This window comes from Aspergillus nomiae (genome assembly GCF_001204775.2).
Source record: "Aspergillus nomiae NRRL 13137 chromosome Unknown contig00499, whole genome shotgun sequence".
Lineage (NCBI taxonomy): Eukaryota > Fungi > Ascomycota > Eurotiomycetes > Eurotiales > Aspergillaceae > Aspergillus > Aspergillus nomiae.
In genome coordinates this window covers 1-22,664 of record NW_015378554.1, presented here as the reverse complement: position 1 = coordinate 22,664, position 22,664 = coordinate 1, and the positions used below count along the sequence as shown (strand labels likewise).

Here is a 22,664-nt window from a genome sequence, read left to right as displayed (position 1 = left end):
CGATGGTACTTAGGGCTTGGTACTTGTCTTGAGCTGAATTGGACTTGGGGTGATTGGTATGGTTTATTTATTGGGGTTTCACCAGTGGGACGTTAAGCAATCATATAATGTAACAGAAAATCTGAAACAAATTATTACCGTTAAACCAGGCTATAGAATAACATGCTGCTTTACGCAGAGTACCCCTTCTGAAGTTTACTTCGGCTAGCTGCTAACTGTGCAACTGTCGCAACCGTACTGCCAATAATATCAAAAATAGCAATATTGGCTTTCAGCTCCCCAGCAAACCACGTACGAAGCTCTACAGCGACGAGCGAGTCTACACCATATTTGCTTAGGTGTTTATCTGGATCAATCTCCTTTTCGTCCAATGCCAACGCGTGGGATAGTTTAGCGGTTAGAGCCCTTGTAACGGCCTGACTACCGGCTGGCAAAGACTGGGCATTTCTAATGGCTGCTGCAACCTGGAAATTCTGTCCTCGACTGTCCAGGTCTCGTGACTGTGCATTATCTAGTGTCATGCACTTGAAGAGTGGTTTCTCTAGCCATGTCGGTGTCCCGGAGCCTCTTTCTCGGAGCCTGGGATACACGCCGATTATTGGTTGACAGTCTAGCTCATAGCCGTGCAAAGGGCTACTGTAGCAGTCGATCAAGCCTTTAAGCTCAGCCTCTGTCACGGGTGCACGTACTGAGTTTGATTGCCATCGTTGCAAAAGCTTCTGATTGCTTGCCACTGCCCCAGTATAAGTGATGTGGCCTAGGTCTAGTGATGTAGCCCTTTCGCCCTGGTTCACCCGGTACCGCGCGAGGGCATCCTGAAATGTATTGCCCGCGGCATAGTTAGCCTGACCATGAGCGCCAACGATGCCTGTTTGAGACGAGAGTAGAATGAAGAACTCCATTCCTTTGGGCAAGAGACAGTGAAGATTCCATGAGCCCTGAACCTTCGGCTTGACTGCTGTCTCCCAGTCTTTGTATGACATATCCTCAAAAGTGCAGTCCTAGCTCATGTTAGCAAGAATAGGGACATAGATAGGGTTACATTGACGAACCTGTAATACCATGGCAGCCTGGATACAGCCCTTGATAGGAGGTAGTTGAGGCTGCCATTCCTCAAGCACTCTACTCAAGGCACTTTCATTCGATATATCACAAGCTGGAGCAATAACCCTAGTACCCTTTGAGTGTAAATAGTTGATAAATTTTATCGATTCGGTTGCTTTGGCCCCCGACCGTGAGAGTAGGAGGAGGTTTCGGACGCCGCGATCTACAAGCCAGGCTGCGATGCTTTGGCCAATACCACCGAGACCACCCGCAATGACATATGTTGCGCTACCGTCACAGGTGAAGTTAGGCTTTCTATCCAAAACAGTCTATTGCACGACTTTAGCAGCTATTGACCCGTTTGAAATGCTGTACATACCATGACCATGTCATCCATTTGAATTTCGAGTACCAGCTTTCCTTGATGTTTCCCTGTCTGCATGAATCTGACGGCAGCCTCAATTTCACCAATCCCATAGCTTGTAAGTGGTTGCACAGGTCGCAAAATACCCTTTGACATCAGCGACAGTATGTCTTCCAGAGCCGATAAACAGATGTCGGGGCGGTCCATCATCATCCCCGTTAAATCGAACCCCCTGAACGTGGTATTCCGAGCGAACATGCCCAGGGGCAGGCCGTTATTCGACAGGATATCGCGCTTTCCAGTTTCAATAAAGCGCCCGTATGCTGCGATGCACTCCCAGGAAGCCAGCATTGCATCACCGGATAGAGAATTAAATACCACATCAACGCCTTTTCCAGCGGTTCTTCGCATTACCGCTTTCGCAAAGCCTGTTGACCGACTGGAGAATATGTGGTTTTCAGGAATGCCATACGTATCGATAAGGAGTTGCTTTTTAGCTTCTGACCCGACAGTCGTATATATCTCTGCACCGAGGTATTGTGCAATCTGGATAGCCGCCTGCCCAGTACCGCCAGCCCCTGAGTGGATTAGTATCGACTCTCCGCTCTGCATGGAGGCGGCCTGTCTCAGCGTAATGTAGGATGTAACAAAGCTGACTGGAATGGACGCTGCATCTGCGTATGACATGCCTGTGGGAATAACTGCGACCGGGCCTGTCTCGGGGATGCGTGCGAGGGTAGAAAAAGCAGAGGAATGCAGCGCAACAACGCGATCCCCAACCTTAAACCTTCTACATGAGTTCCCGACACGGACGACAACACCAGCACATTCTAGGCCCATATAGTTGGACTCTAGTTGGCCGAGAGACACTAGTAAATCACGGAAGTTGATTCCAACCGATCTGTTTTGGATCTCGATATCATTTGGTCCGAGGGGCCGTTGTGCAGAACAGTCCTCAATAAATTTGAACCCATTTGACATGCAGGGTGAGGATACGTCCAGCTTGAGGGGTGGACCGGAGCCAAATTTCTGCTTCGTTTCTGCAACTACTCGTTCCCTCTCGGAGACAGCTTTGTTCAGAACAGGATCAACAGTTAATCGGGGAATATGCAAAACCCCGTTAGACTCAATATACTCCGTATCAATAACCTCGGTGGCTCTCAAAATCCGTTCGGTAAGCTTAGCGATGGTCTCATACTGAGGGACCTCCGGGTTTTCCATAGGATCAAGTGCAAGGACGTAGCGAGACCTGTTTCTGTCTTCCTCTGGCAGTACTCTAAATAGCCCATCAATCAGGTGGGACTTCGGCTGTGAGCACAGTTTCCCACCTCCGCTAGTTACCCATAGTATAGGGTCAGTCGAAAGTAGAAGAGCTTGAAGCCTATTGTACAATCCCTCCCTAATATCATACAGCAACGGCTTTTGGTACTCCAAGAGGAAGACCTGTAGTGTCACTTTAGATGAGGGGATTGCATCCTGGATTGGAATTAACCTGACGGACTGGCTTTGAGTTGCGTAATGACGGGCAAGGACTCGTCCTAGGCCTAGCTGCGTACGATCATTGGGTTCATACACAATGTCAATGGGTTGATCAGAGGCTGATTGAGATGTGCTTTGTGTGGCTGTAGAGATAATGACTGCAGTCTCATGACATGTCTGATCATCATAGTCTGGGAAAAAGATCTCACAACCGGCAAAACCAGTTGATAATAATAGGCTGTTCCACTGGGCTTCGTCCGCAAATGGACCAAGAGACCGGTATGGCTCCGAACCTATTCATATTAGTAGATGAACAACGCAAGCAGTGCATCGAATTACTAACTAAGCCACCATCCATCGAGAAGGCCAAAAGCTCCAGCAGAGCGAATGGCGCAGGGATTCGTCAGCTCGACTAGTATCAATTTCCCACCGCTTTATGCGATTAGCGAAACATAAATCTGGAAAGGTTGATTATTTTCCTTACGGTTTCAACAGTTTTCGGGCATGAGTCAATGTCCTGGCCAGATCTGAAGTAGCATGGAATACCTGGGTAGGTCGAAAATTAGTGGCTGGCCAAGGAATATATTCAATGTGAGGCGAGCCCGTACCATACAAGCGAGAAGAAGGTCATATGTTGCATATTCAAAGCCTTGATCTGCTGGATCCTCCTCAATGTTTAGCAATTTGAACGCCATTCGACTTCCTTCAGAGGCGAAATGTTTCGCAGCGTCACCCAAGAACAAGCGTGATATATCCGTATACTCCCAATGTGCGTATCTAGGGTTCATTGACTTCTGCTCATTGTCGTTTCTGAGAATACGTAATAAGGCCGCGGTCGCACATCCGGTCCCAGCGCCAACCTCTAAGATATTCATCTGCGGATTGGAATGGGCTAGCAGATCAACATACTTCTCCAAGTACCTGAAGCAGTGCGAATATTCCAACTAAAGCAACATGAAATAAGTGTTAGAACGATGCAAGCCAATGGATACGACCAGTCTCACCAGTTCAGCATAATAGTCTTTGGCCATGTCATCCTGGTAAAATAATGCCAATGGGTCCAGCTCATTGTTCAAGAACTCCACCAAGTGTCGTGTCACCTTTACAAGCAGCTTGCCCTGCTTACTCCTACTCATCACCCGTGACTCAACTCCTTGGATGTACTTTGAATCGCTAAATCGACTCTTCCATGGCTCCGTAGAGAATATAAGCTCTCCCTCCAGGAGTCGTCCCTTGTGGTGCGTCATCCAGTCAATATACTTCCTGAGGTGCGTTTTCTGGGGTTTGATATCGCGTTCTGATATGACCCGCAACGTTTCCATGATCCGAAGCATCACTAGGAAGTCAAGTTCAACGAGGAAGTCCTTGGGTATGGACAAATTCGGATATGCCGTATGGCACAAGGCGTGGATTTCCTTGTTACTCAGAAGGTTTATATCAGGCTTCCACTCAAAATAATGACACAGCTGCTCATCTACAGCATTCGTGTTCTCTGCATAGCTTTCTGAAGTTGTGGCGGTGGATTTTAGTCCTTCGATAGACACTATGATCTCGCGGAGATCCTGGTCAAATACTTTTATTGATGTCAACAATGTGCCATTTGCCGAAGTCTCCGTCACTGTATGGGTCTTGAGGATGTTGCATGCGGAACTCTCTCCAGCCACCCACATACACCCGATGTATGTTGGCACAACGCCAGGAACTGTTATTGTGCCTCCTTTCGTCATAGACCATGGCATCGTCTGGAGAATCCCATCGAGAGTAGTAGTGTGAATTATATCTTGCGTAGATACTTGGAAGTTGTTCATATCTCCAACGACTTCCTGTTCGCTTTTTCCACCCGTGGCCAGGGTGTGTATCTGCCTGAAAGCCTTGCCGAATTCATAGCCACATTTCGCCAGATGATCGTATATCACGTCACGGTAAACGAGTGAAGTGCACCTCTCTCGTGCCTTTGAAAAACAACTTAGCGAATCAGCAAGATCCTCCCGCTCCACCTTGTTCCCATTCACTGGATCCGGTTCAACGGGCTTGTACACAATATGGATGCGCCCGCGGCAATTCTCCAGCCAAGTTTCATTCACATATGTGCACAATGTGAAGGAAAATAATTGGGAAGATTTGGTCTCCACGGCTTCCTGTGGTCGCATGTAAAAGGCCGTCTCAACTCCACCATCCCCCGGAGGAATCCGGATGGTGGCAAGAACTGCTGTATCTTCAAACTTGAACCCGGAGATCACCCTGTCTGGACTTGCAAGCTGCTTGACGGCCTCTATCGCCATGACGAGCATGCCGGCTGCAGGATATATGACTGTGCCTGAAACCTAGTTTTCGTTGTCAGCTATCCATTCAATACTGGTATTATACAATCTTCAAACCTGGTGATCCTCGATCCATGGCAGATCAGAAGCCCGAATTATATGCCGCCAGCGTGGCTCCAAGGGATTCCAATTCGATTCAGGCATGCCAAGAAGGTCGTTTTTGTTAACTTTTGGAAGTCGCTGGTTTCTGCTGATTTGACTTTCATGCCAATAGGACCTACTATGATTGAAGGGATACTCGGGTAGAGAGGGTAAGCACATTGGCTTTTCCTGCTTTGAGGAGCATGGGTTCACGCGAGACATGATAGTCGGGTATCCAGCAGCATATAAGTGACCGACAGCTTGTAGAAAGGTTGCCACGGCGGGTTGTCCCCTCACTAGTAGTGGGTAGTATGCGGCTGCGGAACCCCTGATTCCCTTTTGAGTATCCTTAACGGGCCCCTGTAAAACTGAGTGCGGTCCAACATCAAGTAGATGGTGTATTCTTAATGCCTTTCGGTGACTACCGTCCAGCTTTTTAACAGCCATATCGGTGGTATTTGAGCAGAGTGTAGTCAAAGCATCACAAAAGTTGACAGTTGACACCAAATTCTGCACCCAATATGAGGCACTCCGCATCTCACTATGTGAGATCCAGGTCCCAGTCACAGAAGAGAGAATGTTTGGACGTTTGCCTCTATGGTCTGTTCCTTCTACCAGACCCATGGCCTGGTGGTACTGTGTCTCAATCTCATTCATTTGGAAGGAATGGTAAGCCACTCTAACCTTCAACCTTCTGCAAAATATCTGCTCCTTGTCAAGGTACTCTTTCAGCGTGTCAATTTGCTGCTGTTCCCCAGATACCGTTACACTGTGGGGGCTATTTATACATGCAACAGTTAGCCTTAAAGCAGAGTAGTGGGTTGTCGCTCTTTTGAAAAATGGTGCCACGGCCTGTGGCGACAGAGTAACAGCAAGCATTGCGCCATTGATACTGCTGAACCTTTCCAGTTTGCTGGTCCATAATCCGCGGTAAAAGGCAATCTTCCATGCAGACTCTCGGGTTATGGCATGGGCACAGTATCTGAATAAAATGTTAGACACCTGGCCATAAAACATGATCAAATATAATATCATACGCCGCGGCAATTTCACCTGACGAGTGTCCCACTACAGCCTCAGGAACTATCCCTACATGATGTAAGAGATCAACAAGGGCGATCTGTAGAGCCGTACAGAGCATTTGGCTGTACTCTGTTTTGTTGACATTAGACTCGGCCTCTCCCTTCCGTAGCTCGTCTGCGATATGTAAGCCATTGCATCCTATAACTGGGTAGTAGTGCCATTCTTACCTATTAGGTCCCACTGACAACCGAAGGTCTGTATATAAGCCCCAGCTGCCCGGATACTCTCGCAAAATACAGGGTAAGCGTCAAGAAGCTCCCGACCCATAGCATACCACTGTGCCCCTTGCTAAAAGTTGTCAGATGTCAGTTAGGTATAACTCAAGAGAGGGATTTTCCGTACCCCAGAAAATATGAATGCTAAATTAGGGGAATTTATAATGTGCTGAGGTGCGGCAAGATTGTCAATCAGATGTGACCAGTCATCATCAGGATAAACAACGGCAAATGTTCTCCATGAAAGATGACTTCGACGAAGACACAAAGTGTACGCGAGGTTATTAAGCAAGTGTTGCTTCTCCGTGGTAGGTGTGTTAAGAGAAGAGAAAAACGGTCCCCAGGCATCCTTGAGGCGCGAAAAGCCATCCTCATCAGTGGAAGATAGAACAAGCAGCATAGGTGAAGATATTCCTTCTTTTGATAAACCATTCGACTCGTACACGGTTGTATTATGGTTTGCTTTCGCATGACTAGCCTGCAAAGAGTGATAGGCATCATCCAGCACTATGTGACTGTTTGATCCTCCAAACCCAAACGAACTTACAGAGGCTCGCCGCAAGCCGTCTGTAGGCCAGGGAATCTGTTTGTCTGCCACCTTGATACGGAGATAGACATCGTCGATCCTAGGGTTAAGTTGCTGAAAATCGGTATTCGGAGGGATTATTCCGTTTTCGAGAGCCATCACGGTTTTAATGACGCCCGCAATTCCACTTGCACCCTCTAGGTGACCGATTGTGGATTTGACAGATCCTCTGTAATTTTTCTATCAGTATGCAGTATTGATATTGGTGAAAAAAGACACACATATATACTGGATCATCAACTATTCGATGATGTCGGAAAACAGATCCAATTGCCTGTGCTTCAATGGGATCTCCCACGGCAGTTCCTGTTCGAATATTGAGCTTCTAAGCTTTACCATCGGGTGATTAAGCGATGTAATGCGACAAGTGTGGGATACGAGTCATAGGCCCAGCATACCTGTTCCATGAGCCTCGACATAGCTTGTTAGAGACAAATCAAGATTGGCTTTCTTATACGTGTCTAGAATGAGCTTCTGCTGTAAGTCCATGCTAGGCTGTGTTATTCCTTGAGTTCGTCCATCTTGATTCGATCCTGATGAGCGGATCACTGCTCTGATAGTGTCATTATGATCGATGGCATCTTTGAGAGGGCGAAGCACCAGGACACCAACCCCCTCGCCACGGGCATAGCCATTGCCTCGCTGATCAAAGCTGTATGACCGGCTGTCACTAGACAATAGACCGAGGTTATCCAACGGTAGGCTAGTGTCAAGTCCGATTATCACATTGCTGCCAATAGCCACACCCTACGAGAATAGTCAATGGAGAATTATCCTGTAAGTGCAAACAGACATACCATGGAGGAGTCCCCGCTCCAAATCGATTGGCACGCAAGATCAACGGCCATCAGACTGCTAGAGCATGCTGTGTCTACAGTAGCACTCGGCCCAGTCAGATTAAAGAACCAGCTCACTCTATTAGATAGTATAGTCATCCCAGTCCCCGTGGCGGAAAACTTAGGTAGGGCTATGGGATCCTTGACTTGCATTGTTGAATAGTCGTGGCCAAATGACCCAGCGTACACGCAGGTCTTAGAGCCTGAAACCTGGTCAAGCGTCATCCCTGCATTCTCGAAAGCGTGATAGACAGTCTCCAAAATTAGACGCTGCTGGGGATCCATTGCCTCTGCCTCAGCCGCATTGATTGAGAAAAAAGAAGCGTCAAATCGGCTGATATCTTGGTTCAAGAAGTTAGCGCCACGCGCTGAAATCTGATCAAGACGACCGTGATCTGCATGGTAAAATGCATCAATGTTTGATCGATCGGGTGGATAGTCTCTCATTGTCAAGCGGCCTTCTATGATCAATTTCCAGAATGATTCAGCAGATACGGCATCTCCTGGGAATTTTAGAGATATCCCAGTTATAGCTAGCGGTTCCAGAGAAGGATTCATTGCTGCAGTATCGTTCAAATGATGGTAATGTGTTGATTCCGTGTATCCGATGCCTTCCTATATTTATTGATAGAGATATTTGTGTCTTGTACCAGGACCCTTAGAACCTCTTTCATACACTGTATACGTTGGGTCTCCTCTTCCACTCGGCGTTGCTAAAGTTTTAATACATTCGATTCTTGTTTCCACTCATGCCAGTTCGTCACCAAAATCCTGTTGATTCCATGATAGAAACGAGTATTTCAACAATAAATTAACTCATCAAGATTGCCGTACGCATACGTGGTGCAACCACAAAACAAGTAACAGCCGTGGTTTTGCCTTGTCGACTGCTTGGTGAGCGCTTTTTGCCTGTATATGACGCCACATCCATTCCACACTCATTCTTTTGCATATTCTTGCAGCGCTTGCGCCAGTCCGGAGGCTTGTTAACGATATCATAATAAGTCTACATGTAGAAAGCAGGGATTCTATGAATGACAAGCTTTGCTCAGCGGCATGAGTGTATGTATTTATATACCCAGGGGAAGTACAGAACGAAGGGATTTGAAAATATCATGCCTCTGGGACTTGCCTCTGTCACCCTGATTACAATCTTGTTGCTCTGAAGTGGTGCTTTGCTATTTGGGAGAGTTTTCAAGGAATCATGCGCTTCCTCTGGTGTGTATATCACGTTGCCTTCGCCGTACTGGGTACTGCTAAAGCGACTGTAGCCTCCACGGTGTGGGAGATAATGCGCAGGTAGGATGTCCTGTACACCCGTATCTAGCATATGATCTAATAAGCCTTTGGCGTTCGAACTCCAGATATTGCAGCACCAAACAGGTAAGCCTGATGAGGAAGGTGACTAACGCCCATATCTGCATAGGTGGCTGATGACTAGTGCAGCAGCTATCCGGTACGAACTTTCCGATCAGCACACGTACGAGTTTGTGGAAGGAGCCATCCCTTGGAAAGCATGTATGCTGTGTGTAAAATCTTGGAACATCCCTGTTCTAACCATGGTACAGCGAACCAAGATGCAGTTCATTCAGATGAAGCGACTTTCACTTACTGTGATCCTTACCAGGCAGACTCATGCTTGCGCGCAATCCACGACCTGGACCGATTCTTCGAAGATGAGGGCCCTTTCGATGGCATGATTGGCTTTAGTCTGGGTGCGTGCTTGACAATCACATGGCTGAAGCATAAACAGAATGCGCTCGAAATGGGAGAAATAGCCAGGCTACCGGTTCAAGTTGCGATCCTGTTTGGAGCCAGCCATGTCTATGATTGCACGATGCTAGAAAAGGGCAGCACGGTGGGATTGGATCCGAGTCATCCTGGTCTGCGGTTGGACGTCCCAAGTGTGCACATATGGGGCTCGCAGGATCCATTGAAATCATTAGCACAGCGGACCACGGACTTTTTCAACCCAGAAAGATTATCTATATATGTCCATGAAAAGGGACATGTGATTCCTTCTTCCATAGAAGAGGTTGTTTGCGTGGTGAAGGCTATTAACCGAGCTATAGGGGCCATATGCCCGGAATAACGTGTTGGATATCTGACCCATGTTATGGTCAGCACTGAGGATACACACAGTGAGCCTTGGGTATGTATGATATCCATACTGGGAAGAATATATTTTTGGCATTTGTTTTACTTGTCGTACCCTATACTGTATTCCATTTACTGGTGAAGTGCCTACAAATTTCATTTTGTGGTTTGCCCAGAGTAGCGTTGTAGTTGGAGACGTAAATGTATACTACGGTAGGTGCAAATGCAAAGCTGGAAAATAAAAGATATGAGACGCTAAACGCTAACAACAATAAGAAACGAGTGCAAATAAGAAAAAATGAAAACAAAAAAAAGATGTTGACGAGAGTGGGATTTGAACCCACGCCCCTTTCGAGACTGGAACCTTACTCCAGCTGAGAGATTATTAGTTATTTGTTTGATAAGATAGTGAAGATATAGTGGTACTAACCGCCTTAGACCGCTCGGCCATCTCGCCTTGGTTGAAAGATCTGTAGAGATTAATGCTTACAACACCCAGGCTTAAGCATATCATCCTCAATCGAGCAGGAATGGGCTATGCGAGCATATGGCGGTCCCCAAACACCCAGTCCAAGAAATTGACGTACAAGGCCATTACAGCTCTTTGAGGGTGTCTCAAGGGGTGATTAACTATCTAATGGATAAGAAGTTTCCCATTCTGCGAGAACTTATATTTCCATTGGCAGGGTACCCCAAGGTAGAGGAGCTGGTGGTTCTACGTATAGAATCTGGAAAGGCATGCCGTTGGTTTGGCCGTAGCTTCTGAAGTAGTGAGTAGGTGATAGGATGGGCTAGTAGATGCTATACCTCCGAGACAATCTCCATCAGTATATCCATAACTTCTATCCCATACTGCACGACGCCGGACCAGTTCCCTCAGATATCTGTCCATGGGCATTTGACCAGAATCATGTTGAGGTGTATATGGTATTGCTTATCGTGTACGCGTGAGTAGCTGTACATTTAATACAACTCAGAGTTGTCCCGTATGAGCCGGTTAGACCCGTGGAGGTGATATGAGATAGGGTGGAGAGTTCAACATACCCCTGCACAGGCTTGCGCTAGTTTGTGACTCACACTACCAAAGGCCAAAGGGAGCAGCCGACACTAGTAGAAATCCAATCCGAAGACGACAGATGGTACGGAGACATGCGGATTGTGCATATTCTTCTCGCTTTTTGAGAGTTTAGAACATAGGTACAACCTATTGCATCCGATTTTCGCGATGTTATACGGATAGCAGGACTGCTAATCCATCAATCACGCATACGAGCATGGGATACATGGGAATTTCAATTGAATGAATAGCAAAAGTACGAAAACAAATCTCAATGTAACATTGGACAGATAAGCGCGGCATTTGCCAAGAAGTGGGATACATTCACTTATATATCGCCTGGCTCCCCTCCTATCGCTCGTCTCATTCAATCAACCTATCTCTACAATCTGGTTATCGAAGATGTCAATGGGACCCCGAATCACCCCGTCCAATCCAGTGCGGAAACTGGGCCGTATGGATTATGAGCGTTGCGCAGCATTACATAATGAGCTCTATCAGCTGTCATGGAGGGGATCTTGTTCATCGCCACATATTACCTGGTGGGAGTATTTTTCGCCATCGCAGAAGATTGCAGAAACCTTAGACCCTTCTCTGATTGAGTTCTTAAAATTGACCTATGTCGAGCCTAAGGATAACCCTAAGGATCCGATGGAAAGGCCTGCTCTCTTTTACTGGATCCATAGTCTCATTCCTCCTGATGCCTTCTTTGAAACTTTGGTAGAGGAATTGTACCCCGGTCGGTTTTTGTGGCTCTATTGTACCACAGGTTATAACATGGGCGATGAAAGGGGTATTTTGTAAGAGAGCTGAAGTCCAGTTAATTATAATGTGTAATATAGCTAATGAGTGTTAATATTAGGTATGATCAGGAAGAATCTCTGGCAGCCTTCGTCGGCCATATATTTGAGGAGTCTCCAATGTGTATTCACGGCTGGGGTTTTAAGCCACTGGAGGTCATTCTCGATGCATATCTTGACATGATTGATGAAGCTAAAGTCACCCTGATGTGCCCTAACCCTCCAGACTGGCCTGCGGTTATGAAGCCATGGGTTCTCCATCCATATACCAAGTCCGATGTGGATAAAGCCCTGTCTGCTATGCAAAAACTGCTTGATGCTATTCAGGCCCGCCAGCCAGTCCATGAAGCGACTAACTCCTACAATCCTTGGTCTGATCTAGACCTGCTCACCTCAATTAACTTACCACCAAAGACCTTCATACACGACTTTCTCACGGGTCTGTCTCCACAAAAGATACCCTTTCGCTATATTGCACCTGGAATCCGACTACCAACTGTTTCAGAGTTCGCCGCCCAGCCCTACCTCGGCTCTTACCCAACAAATGATCCAACAAAACTACCCCTACTCCTTTTCTATACAGATAACAAGAAGGGCCTTGGCGGTGGCCTTCATCGTCTCTCGCCACCGCCCCCTCCGCCATCCTATTCACCGCCTAGTAATATTCCGAAGCTCCCAGCAGGGCTATATATAGAAAGGATTCATTCAAACACAAACCGTGCGTTTTCGAACGCGTGTTATCTTCTTTTACCTTTCGTGGTTGGGGGAAACGGATGGACACGGACTAGCGATGGAGCCCAAACAGGGATATCGATAGACGAAATAGAATCCCATCCGGAAGGGGATGACAAGAGCCTCTACCAGTCTGGACTCAATGGCTTCGGTGATCGCGGTATGGTTCAGTTAGTCAAGGTACTGCTACGCTGGGCACAGATGGTGGAGGATGGTGAGTGGGAGATTGGAGAAGATGGGGTGGTTGACAAGATCGAGAGGTTTAAGGATGCTGATACGGAGATGCATTGGTACAAGTATTGCCTTCCTCCTAGTTGGTGAACTATTTTGTACATTTAACGCCGTATGAAACTATGTCTGAAAGGAAACTAAGCAACTAGGACTCGCATTATCCATTAGAGCATTCCTTGGCTCTCTAACAAGACCCGTCTTGAATCGTATGGCGTAACCTCCGTGTATAGCCACTACATACCTATTATCATCTCAACACGTCCAAACGTCATGGTATCACGTAGGTCATTACCCTTGTAAAATCTCTTCAGAGAGGAAGATTGTCTCGACGAAATCAATTTCACCAGAAGATACACCTGGGCTTTAATTTTCCAATCAGGTGTTTAAATCTGTGTCACACGCATGTTTAAGCATTTTGTGATCAAAATGAGGAAGGATTGAAGTGATATATTATAGTGTTGATTGGAAGCGACCCTGCTGTTAGCAAGATACCTCCATTGTCACATACATTTTCGGTTGGCGGAACTGTACTAGGATATTTAGGATGAAGCCTAGATCGGGTATATCAAGTTATGAACTTGTGGCTTCCGTGACCTTTCTGTGCGGGACTTGTAGGGCTGCTGACGTTGACATCCTAACTTGAGGAATCGGCGTGTAAGGTAACCACAGCGCTCAGAGGATGCCCCAAGGGATTGAGGGTCTAGTAGACAAGGAGTTTCCTATTCTACAAAATGGTATATGTCGAGGGTACCCCAAGGCGAAGGAGGTGGTGTTGGCTTAGCCTTAGGCTTTGCAGTAGGGTTTAGATAAGGAGACATTATAATGGGAGACAAACTCCATAGCACGGCGATCGCCATTGGTATATCCTGAGCTTCTATCCCCCAGCGATGCTCTGGCCAATTTCCTGGGACATCAGACCCTCGGCATCTGATGAACGTCGGGCGTATCTGAGGTATTGTGGATAGGAGTCACTGGTGGCTTGTTTGCCCATGTATTTCGCCCGTTGGTTTAGGGAGCTAAAAATAGATCATGCGCTTCGCACAATCTAAACACCACTTTTAATGAGCCATCAGTGGATCCGATTGGAATTTACAGGCATTTGAGCTGCTGGCCCTCCCCGACAGCCATGTGATGATTTAAATCACACAATCTGCTTCTATCTTTTGGAATGGAGCCTTAGATAAATATCGGTATCATCGGAAGTCAAAAGAGCACATAACAATAAAGGGTCTAAACCAAGATAGCGAGAAGAGTAGCTTATTTTGGATACATCTAGTCATAAATAGATGGGTATAGCTTTTCGGGGGAAATCAAGATCTGCACAGTATTTTACAGTTATGCAAAGCCAATTAAAGTATTTTTCTACTTAAGAGGATGCCAGCAGATTTACACTCCGAAGTCTGGCGAAAACTCCCCTGTTCTTTCACCCTAATCTGTCTAATATTCTGGGGGGCTCATATCGTGTCACCTCAGATCCCCCACAGTAGAGCTAGCTTTTGCATTTTCATCTCGTTGCGTTAAAGTCATAAGCAAAGTAAGCTGCAAGCTGCCTTGTGGCCATTCCAGGAACCCGAGGTAACCTACAATTGATCAAGCCTTGATATTTATCATAACCGTCTCTGGTGTTGTTTCATACGTATGGGGCATTCAATAATCGCACGAAGTTGGATGTAACCTCACGGAAGCTTTGGCTAGTCGTCGCGAAATAACCAAAGTTAGTGGCGCGCAGATATCCAAATTGGGTAGCACGATCATGGGAACAGCTTGTTGCCCTCTTTATTATTTTTTGGTGTTATTCTAATCAAGAAACAATTTCAAAGCGATGAGTTCGAAAATAAGCACGAGCCAAGTTTATGGTAGGGCGAAATGCTCATTTTTGGACCTGGTAGAGTTTGCCTGAAACGACTGAAAAATGGACCCACGTAGGGACGATGCTACCAAGCCTCATCGCTCGTTGCTTGCGTGTGAAAGATTGCGATTCATAAATAAACTAGCCCTTGCACTTCGAAAATTTAACCATATACAATCTAGGCCATTTTCTATTCATAAATATTCTCTGTCTTCCTCCCCCCTCGGATTGCAAAAAATTACACCCCAAATTTGTTTGCAGTTAGAACACCTGGAGACTACTCACCATGAGGACCGACATTTCATCAATACTCACCATTCTGGTGACGAGCACCCTAGCATTGGCAGCACCAATTGAGGAGACAAGTGGTATTACCCAAGGTTAGTAGATACCCACCGTTAGACTAGAAATGTTCATTAACCCCGGAATATTACAAAGTAGATCTCCACCGAAGGCAAAATAACGCGCTACTGAATGCTGTCGGCCTAGAGGATCATTCCAAGTATGCCGATAACAGTGGTGGATTGTTCGGGAATTTGGCATCGAATGCAATGATTATCGGTGATCATATTAAATACACGGTCGACCCGCCTAGTGCAGAGGAACCTCTCCCTAAGGGACAAGATCCTCCGGCACGCGAAGCTCATCGCAAGGCTCATGTCGCCCTCAACAAAGGCCTTGGTGCCAACTGACCGAAAGTTCCTCTCTACGTTATCGCAAGTGCGCGTGCCGTGTATATTTCTTGTTATGTCATATCTTTTGCAAGCCTTCGTGATTCGCCTGTCAAATAAACACCAACACTATTGGTGGATGATAACCACAATGAATCACTCTTTGTATTCTGTTCGAGGGGGCTGGCTTATGGTCTGGGTATAAGGGCTATGGAACAGCCAAATGAGATTGGGTTCTCAGATAATCACTAATTGGACATGTTTCTCGATTTAAGTATCATAAACCGCCTCCCGGGTTGTTACAGTCACCCTCCATGGTACACCACACCCCTGGGTAACAGGACCACCATAATAATTCTGATCAGAATCAATCATCCCTAGAGCCTTGTAGATGTATAGTCTGCCCCTAGCATGGATACTTTGGAAACACCTCGGTATTCAGGAGTTGAGATAACCTCCGATGAATAAAGAATTAAATTTGCATCATATTGATTCCTACATGTGTGCGATGGAGTGGAAAGGCAGACGCGGTACTGGAGGTTATAAGGCACCCGCGATGGATATAAACCCGTGTACGGCGTAGCATTGAACTGTAGTTAAATGAAGCCAACATAGAGAAATCTACGTTCAAGGCGCTATAAGGCTTGTTGTTGATTTTAGACCATCTTTGACTTTAGGGTATGCAACATCAGGTGAGTGCTGTCGGACACAAAGGAAGGCGATCATAAAGTGGATCTAGGACACTTCATTATCACGGCCTTATTCCAACACAATATGAGCCCCACCAAGCCTAGTATGGGGTGGATTCATACATTGGCGTCGATGGGAGCTTCGGTGTAAATGTATGAGGCACTTTCTTGCCGATTCCCAGCATATGAAACACTTAGTAGCGCAGGAAAATCCCGCATACTTTATATTGCCCTGAACAACACAGGTTCGACCACCCTATGCCGAGAGTGTTTAAGTCTGATAATTTCGTACTTGCAAAAGCCCAATTAACAGCCAGGAAGCAAATAAGTTAAGGTTTTCGCTATTCCAATTTCAGGCCTGTCGTGATGTCAATTTCTGTACCTCGGATTGTCAATCAGTTGCTAGTATTTCTCTCGTTCCCGCTCCTGTTGACATAAATACTGTAGCTCAGCTCCTTTTATTCAGAGGCAACTTTCAATCTGATTAATTTTCGGCAAAGCTAGCGGATATGTTAGTAGACGGTGTGAAGTGGGCTTGCGGGCCTTGCGTTCGCGGGCACCGTGTAAGTACGTGTGAGCACCATGGTACAGCATCGTGTTTCTTGCTTCTCATCTTCATTCTTTCTCTTTTGTATGCCTACATGCTGACATAAATAGCAGATCGGCCACTGATCCGCATCAATCGGAAAGGTCGCCCCTTTGTCACTTGTTCCGTGTGTAAACAGACCCCATGTCCGAGGCCAAAGGAGCACTACAAATTACAGCAAAGCTCCAGGGTGAAGAAGACGAAAGCTCCTTCTGAAGTACTCAACCCCTCGTTGCTGCCTGGGCCCTTCCTTATGCCCGACTTTAGGGGTTGCGATATGGTCTTTGCGAAATAGATATCAAGCTAACTCGAGGCTCCCGGATTTTGTTAGAAGAAAACCACGCGCAGAGTTTCTTCCAGTGTGAATGCGGCGTGCTTACCACTTGCACCTCGGCCTCAGGAAACATCAAACGCCTCACCAACTATGAGTAGTCTTGTTCCTCTTCGGCCAGTCGACGTACCAGTCGATACTAATGTTTCGGTGGAAGTTTGCAATCAACTGCCAAGCTCAACTTCCTTTGCGACAGACCAACAACAGCAACACACTACTTTAGAGAACAGATGTGAAAGCTTTATTTCTCCAAGCCCACATCTTGGCTATACGTACAGAGATCGCCAGCTACCCATTCAAGGGTCGATAGAGCCCGGGAACAAGATTACCCCGACCGTTAGTCTCCCTTCGTTGATGGCACCAGTCCAACAGAATCACCTAGCTTCCCATGTGATGAAGTCTGCACACTCATGGTCCAGTAATTCATGGTAATGAGTATCCAACCTATCAAAACGGACATGATCGGTTAGTCGCCAACTGCGTAAAGCTACCTCAGCTGTGAATGTGCAAGGCTAACCTCTTCATTGGTAAGCCACTGGCAAAACGACATCAATACCACCCTTACTATACCTATGAAGGTTCTTTTAGATCTTGTTGTTGGAGTCTCACGGTGCACTTTCACACTTCATTCTGTCTGATATTTAGAGTAGAGGACACCTCACATGCAGGGAACCAACAAATTGGCACTATGTGGGTATCTGTTTCGTGCCCCGGACGCAGTCGACCGACCCAAGAGCGGGCGAATTTACATATTGATAATATAATAAACCCGACCATAACGCAAATGCGGGGCTATTCTTGGAAGTGACATATGTTGGCTCCGACTGTGTTCTCCTGTACGACCTGGGCCATGCCAGAGCAATCAAGTCGAAGAGAAGGCCACAGAGATACCGAGTCATGACAGCATCTACCTTGCTAGTCAAGAGCCATCATATGCCAAGACTCACTTACCGATCAAGCTTCTCAAATTCCGGCGAATCCACATTTTACGTATGATAAGGTGCTTGGTGTTTCTCGGTTTCTTGGTTTCTTGACTACTCTATTTCTACCGAGCCGATCGGTTAGGGCTTGGCGACCTTGTGATAAGATGAAGGTGAATGAAGTATCGTGAGGACATTTTCTCATCCAGTCAATTAAGATGTCAATTATAAACATTTGTTTCCATTGGCTTAAGTGCATATCTCTCTCAAATGTGACAGGATATGTCCGAGCTTTTCCCATCCACAGAAATCAGTGGCGCATCAAACAAACCCCGATTGGGTGATCAAATCGCTCTTAGGCTGTCATATTAATGTTTCCCTCAACGCTAAACTGCTTCTTTGTCGGCAATCAGCTCTCCACCCGCTCGAGGCATTTACCAGCTTTTATGAACCACTCGTTTAACACATTAATCGCGCACTGCCTCTATCTCAACACGAGGCCACGCGCTGACCATGCCATCTCCACATGGCTGCACAGACATGCATATTTAAAGCAGGATGCGAATGGTGACCGGGGAAGTCTTTCTGGCCAGAATACTCCTCAGTTGGTGTTATTTTCCCCTGCTTTCGGTGTTTCACCTTGATCTATACACAATCTAGGTGTTTAAGATTGCGCACATGGAAGAGAAAACCCCCAATGCAGAGGCGACGCATCTGCGCTGGCAGAATGTCGACGAGGAATCCGGTGATACCGAAAGGCCTCGATTGAACAGACTGAATCGCTCTGCCTCTTACAGCTCACAAAACTCTGGTCGGAATCTCAAAGGGAGGACTACTGTTGATCCTTCTCTTTCCCTGCCAATCCATTATCGAACAGTGTACGTATATAGCTCTCCAATACTCTGCACGACTACCTTCAAGACGGCTAAGCAAAACAAAAAAGGTCCTTTGAGATCGACGAGGCCGAAGCTCTTCACCGTACGAAAGCTGCTCAAGCGAAGAGCGAAATCGCAACTGGTAAGCTGATACCCAAATATACAGCTGTGTACGTCGAAGACCTGCCAGACCTAATGCCCAATGTTTTAGATCTCTCAAACCTCGATTGGCACACTATATCGGTAGAAGAACTACAAAAGCGTTGGCAGGTTGATGCATCCCAAGGCTTGTCGTCCGAGCAGGTTCAAAGACGGCTTCGTCAATATGGCAAGAACTCTCTCGCCCCGCTGCCTCATCGATGGTTCTGGCAGATATTTGGATACTTCTTCAAAGGTTTCGGAGCAATCCTTCTCGTCGGATGTGTTCTGGTCTTTGTTTCGTGGAAGCCCCTCGGTCAACCACCGTCACAAGCCAACTTGGCTCTAGCTATCGTCTTGCTCGCTGTATTTTTTATCCAGGCAGGGTTCAATGCATGGCAAGACTGGTCCTCTTCCCGCGTTATGGCATCTATCACCGCCATGTTGCCGGAAAGCTGCTTAGTGCAGAGAGACGGGTCTCAGGTCACTGTTGATGGACCAGATATTGTCCCAGGGGATGTTGTCTATCTCAAAGCTGGAAACAAGTTACCCGCTGATGTGCGGCTTATCGATGTTTCGAACGACGCAAGCTTTGATCGGTCAATTCTCACTGGTAATATCAATTCGTTGTTTTCAACTGGACCGTCGCGCTAACGCTTCATAGGCGAGTCATTACCGGTTCATGGAACGGTGGATTCGACCGACGATAACTACCTTGAGACACATTGCATTGGCCTTCAGGGAACCCACTGTGTTTCAGGAACTGCTAAGGGAATTGTCGTTGCCACTGCTGATTCAACAGTCTTTGGTGGTATTGCTAAGCTAACGAACGAGCCCAAGACAGGCCTGACAACTCTCGAGAAGGAAGTCCTTCGATTTGTCCTACTGATTGTGTTCATTATGTTGACCATGATCATTGTCGTGGTTATTGTCTGGGCTACTTGGCTCAGAGTCGATCACCCTGACTGGATCAATGTTCCTACTCTGATTGTTGACTGCGTCAGCGTCGCGATCGCGTTTATTCCAGAGGGCCTACCGATTGCGTTGACTGCTAGCTTGACCATCACCGCTAATCTCATGCGCAAGAATAAGATTCTTTGCAAGTCACTAAAGACAGTAGAGACCCTAGGTGCTGTGTCCGTTATTTGCTCTGACAAAACTGGTACTTTGACAAGGGTAGGTGTTCTGTTCCTTGATCATCAGGCTTTCGAATGACACTCGCCTCAACAGAACAAAATGTTCGTCACCAATTGTGCCATATCTACCTCTACTCTGAGCCCAGAGTCGGCAAGAGACCGGATGGTGGTGGATGGGAAGACATCTGGCGTCCACCAACTGCGTGCCGCAGCTGCTCTGTGTAATGCAGCCGAGTTCGATGCTTCGTCCTCAACCCTTCCTCTGGCTGAGAGACGTATATATGGAGATGCCACCGATCAGGCCATCCTCAGGTTCTCTGAGAGTTTAGGTTCTGCTTCAGAGTTGCGCCAGACATGGAAAATGAGCTATGAACTGCCTTTCAATAGCAAGAACAAATTCATGATCCGGACATTTAATGTGGCACAGCCCAACGGATATGGCTCAGCACTCTCGGCGGCAGAAGCAGTGCAGTTCAGACAGAGTGACGGCTTACTCACAATAAAGGGTGCTCCGGACATCTTGATTGAACGGTGCACGCACACCATCGGCTTGGACGGTAATGTGGTGGCACTTGATGACCATGTGCGAAGGAAAATGCTCGAGATAAAAGACCGCTGGTCCAGCGAAGGTAGACGTGTCATTCTACTTGCTCGCAAAGTTCTTCCAGCAGCAGAAATCCTTGTACATCCGTCTTCTCGTGAGTTCGAGTCGGAAATGATGAGTCAAGCAAAAAGTGGTCTGGTTCTTGTGGGCCTGGTTGGCATCGTTGACCCTCCAAGGGAAGAGATCCCCGACGTGATCAAAACCCTGAGACGGGCTGGAATTAGAATCTTTATGGTTCGTTTATTGTCTGTTTAAAGTATCCAGATTCGGTCGCTGACTGCCTACAACTAGGTAACCGGCGACTTTGGGCTCACTGCCCTAGCTATCGCACGGCAATGCGGCATTGTCACAACGGAAGGCACAGTCGACACTGTAGCCTCGCTGCAGAGGTCCACTCAGATGGCTGAGAAAATTCCTCCATCGACACCATCACCCGCAATCGTTGTGAGTGGACCTGAGCTTATGTCCTTGGATGACTGTCAGTGGGACCAGCTCTGTCAATATCAGGAAATTGTTTTTGCACGAACTACACCAGAACAGAAGCTTCGCATTGTCAGGGAGTTCCGTTCCCGAGATGAGATTGTCGGCATGACTGGAGATGGAGTCAATGATGCCCCATCTCTGAAGGCCGCGGATATTGGGATTGCTCTAGGCAGTGGCTCTGATATTGCAATTGAAGCGTCCGACATGGTTCTTCTTGACAGCTTTTCGGCAGTTGTAGAGGCTGTACAGTACGGCCGGGTTGTTTTTGATAACTTGAAAAAGACAATCGTTTACCTACTGCCTGCCGGATCCTTCTCTGAGTTCTGGCCCGTCTTCACGAATGTCATGTTTGGCCTCCCTCAGGTCCTGTCGTCGTTCCTGATGATCATTATTTGGTAAGAGCCCGCTTTCATTCAATCACATCAAGCTCTACCCAAGCTCACGGTAAACAGCTGCTTCACCGACTGCGCCGCCGCCACCGTTCTAGCCTACGAAACCCCAGAAGCCGATGTTCTCCTGCGTCCACCGCGCAAGCCAAAGCGTGATCGTCTCGTGAACTGGAAGTTAGTATTCCACGCTTATGGTATTCTCGGCATGCTGGAGAGTGTTGCATCCTTCGCCATGGCATATTGGTACCTTGAGCGCAGCGGAATCCCCTTCTCAGCGTTATGGTTCAAGTTCGGAGCCGTGCCCTCCAACATAGACCCAGACTACTACCAAGCCCGCCTAAACGAGGCCAGTTCGATCTACTTCATCAACTTGGTCGTTATGTAAGTCCCCGCTCACCCACCATCTTTACTTACTTTTACCGTAAAATCTCAACTGACACCCTCCAGGCAATGGTTCAACTTGATGGCTGTGCGAACCCGCCGTCTATCCATCTTCCAGCATCCTCCGGCCTTCAACAAAAATACACAGAATCTGCTCCTTTTCCCCGCGATTGCCTTCGCTCTCTGCATGGCGATCTTCTGGTTATATGTTCCCCCTTTCCAGGAGGTATTGGATACAAGTAGTGTTCCAGCAGAGCACTATTTCCTACCGGCTGCGTTTGGGCTGGGTATTCTTTGTTTGGATGAGTTGCGTAAAGCGGCGGTCCGGAGGTGGCCAACGGGTATTTTGGCCAAGTGCGCTTGGTAGGGCCTTTCGTAATGCTATGCCGCTGCTGTTGTGGTAATTTTATAAGAGTTATTGGAATTATTTTCCCTTAGGTTAGACTTGATATATTGAGAACCTAGGAAACGCGCCCGAAATTTACTTCAAGACCACGCGACTGCCGAGAGAGTAAGTAAAATATCTTATGAATCTCGTTAAGCAGGTGTTCTGAACACTTGGGTCGGTATTTAACTTCTTTTACCCTTACATCTTCAACGTCACGCTAGACCTCGTTTAGGGTGGGTATATATTGTCGGTAGACTGCGGCACGATCCGTAATGTCCACGGATATTGTAAAGATAAT

General features: G+C 47.0%; 5 protein-coding genes across 5 annotated transcripts; 4 read left to right on the top strand and 1 right to left on the bottom strand.

Moving 5' to 3' along the window:
• Nucleotides 1-170: 170 nt before the first annotated feature.
• ANOM_010507 (putative polyketide synthase) lies at nt 171-8,567 on the bottom strand (the record flags this gene model as incomplete). The annotated part of the gene is made up of 14 exons (XM_015555763.1): nt 171-1,001; nt 1,053-1,373; nt 1,424-3,180; nt 3,231-3,319; nt 3,372-3,433; nt 3,496-3,831; nt 3,892-5,211; nt 5,266-6,271; nt 6,327-6,486; nt 6,540-6,660; nt 6,715-7,342; nt 7,395-7,479; nt 7,572-7,920; nt 7,971-8,567. The coding sequence occupies 14 exons, from the start codon at nt 8,565-8,567 to the stop codon at nt 171-173; spliced, it is 7,662 nt and encodes a 2,553-aa protein (XP_015401992.1).
• Nucleotides 8,568-9,213: 646 nt separating this feature from the next.
• On the top strand, nt 9,214-10,101 carry ANOM_010506 (uncharacterized protein; the record flags this gene model as incomplete). The annotated part of the gene is made up of 5 exons (XM_015555762.1): nt 9,214-9,227; nt 9,281-9,308; nt 9,374-9,392; nt 9,456-9,527; nt 9,578-10,101. The coding sequence occupies 5 exons, from the start codon at nt 9,214-9,216 to the stop codon at nt 10,099-10,101; spliced, it is 657 nt and encodes a 218-aa protein (XP_015401993.1).
• A 1,464-nt stretch (nt 10,102-11,565) lies between these two features.
• On the top strand, nt 11,566-13,016 carry ANOM_010505 (uncharacterized protein; the record flags this gene model as incomplete). Its single annotated transcript, XM_015555761.1, has 2 exons — nt 11,566-11,963; nt 12,026-13,016. The coding sequence occupies 2 exons, from the start codon at nt 11,566-11,568 to the stop codon at nt 13,014-13,016; spliced, it is 1,389 nt and encodes a 462-aa protein (XP_015401994.1).
• A 2,045-nt stretch (nt 13,017-15,061) lies between these two features.
• On the top strand, nt 15,062-15,467 carry ANOM_010504 (uncharacterized protein; the record flags this gene model as incomplete). Its single annotated transcript, XM_015555760.1, has 2 exons — nt 15,062-15,155; nt 15,217-15,467. The coding sequence occupies 2 exons, from the start codon at nt 15,062-15,064 to the stop codon at nt 15,465-15,467; spliced, it is 345 nt and encodes a 114-aa protein (XP_015401995.1).
• Nucleotides 15,468-18,650: 3,183 nt separating this feature from the next.
• On the top strand, nt 18,651-22,345 carry ANOM_010503 (cation-translocating P-type ATPase; the record flags this gene model as incomplete). Its single annotated transcript, XM_015555759.1, has 7 exons — nt 18,651-18,850; nt 18,916-19,598; nt 19,650-20,161; nt 20,216-20,959; nt 21,017-21,603; nt 21,661-21,978; nt 22,045-22,345. The coding sequence occupies 7 exons, from the start codon at nt 18,651-18,653 to the stop codon at nt 22,343-22,345; spliced, it is 3,345 nt and encodes a 1,114-aa protein (XP_015401996.1).
• Between the last annotated feature and the right edge of the window lie 319 nt (nt 22,346-22,664).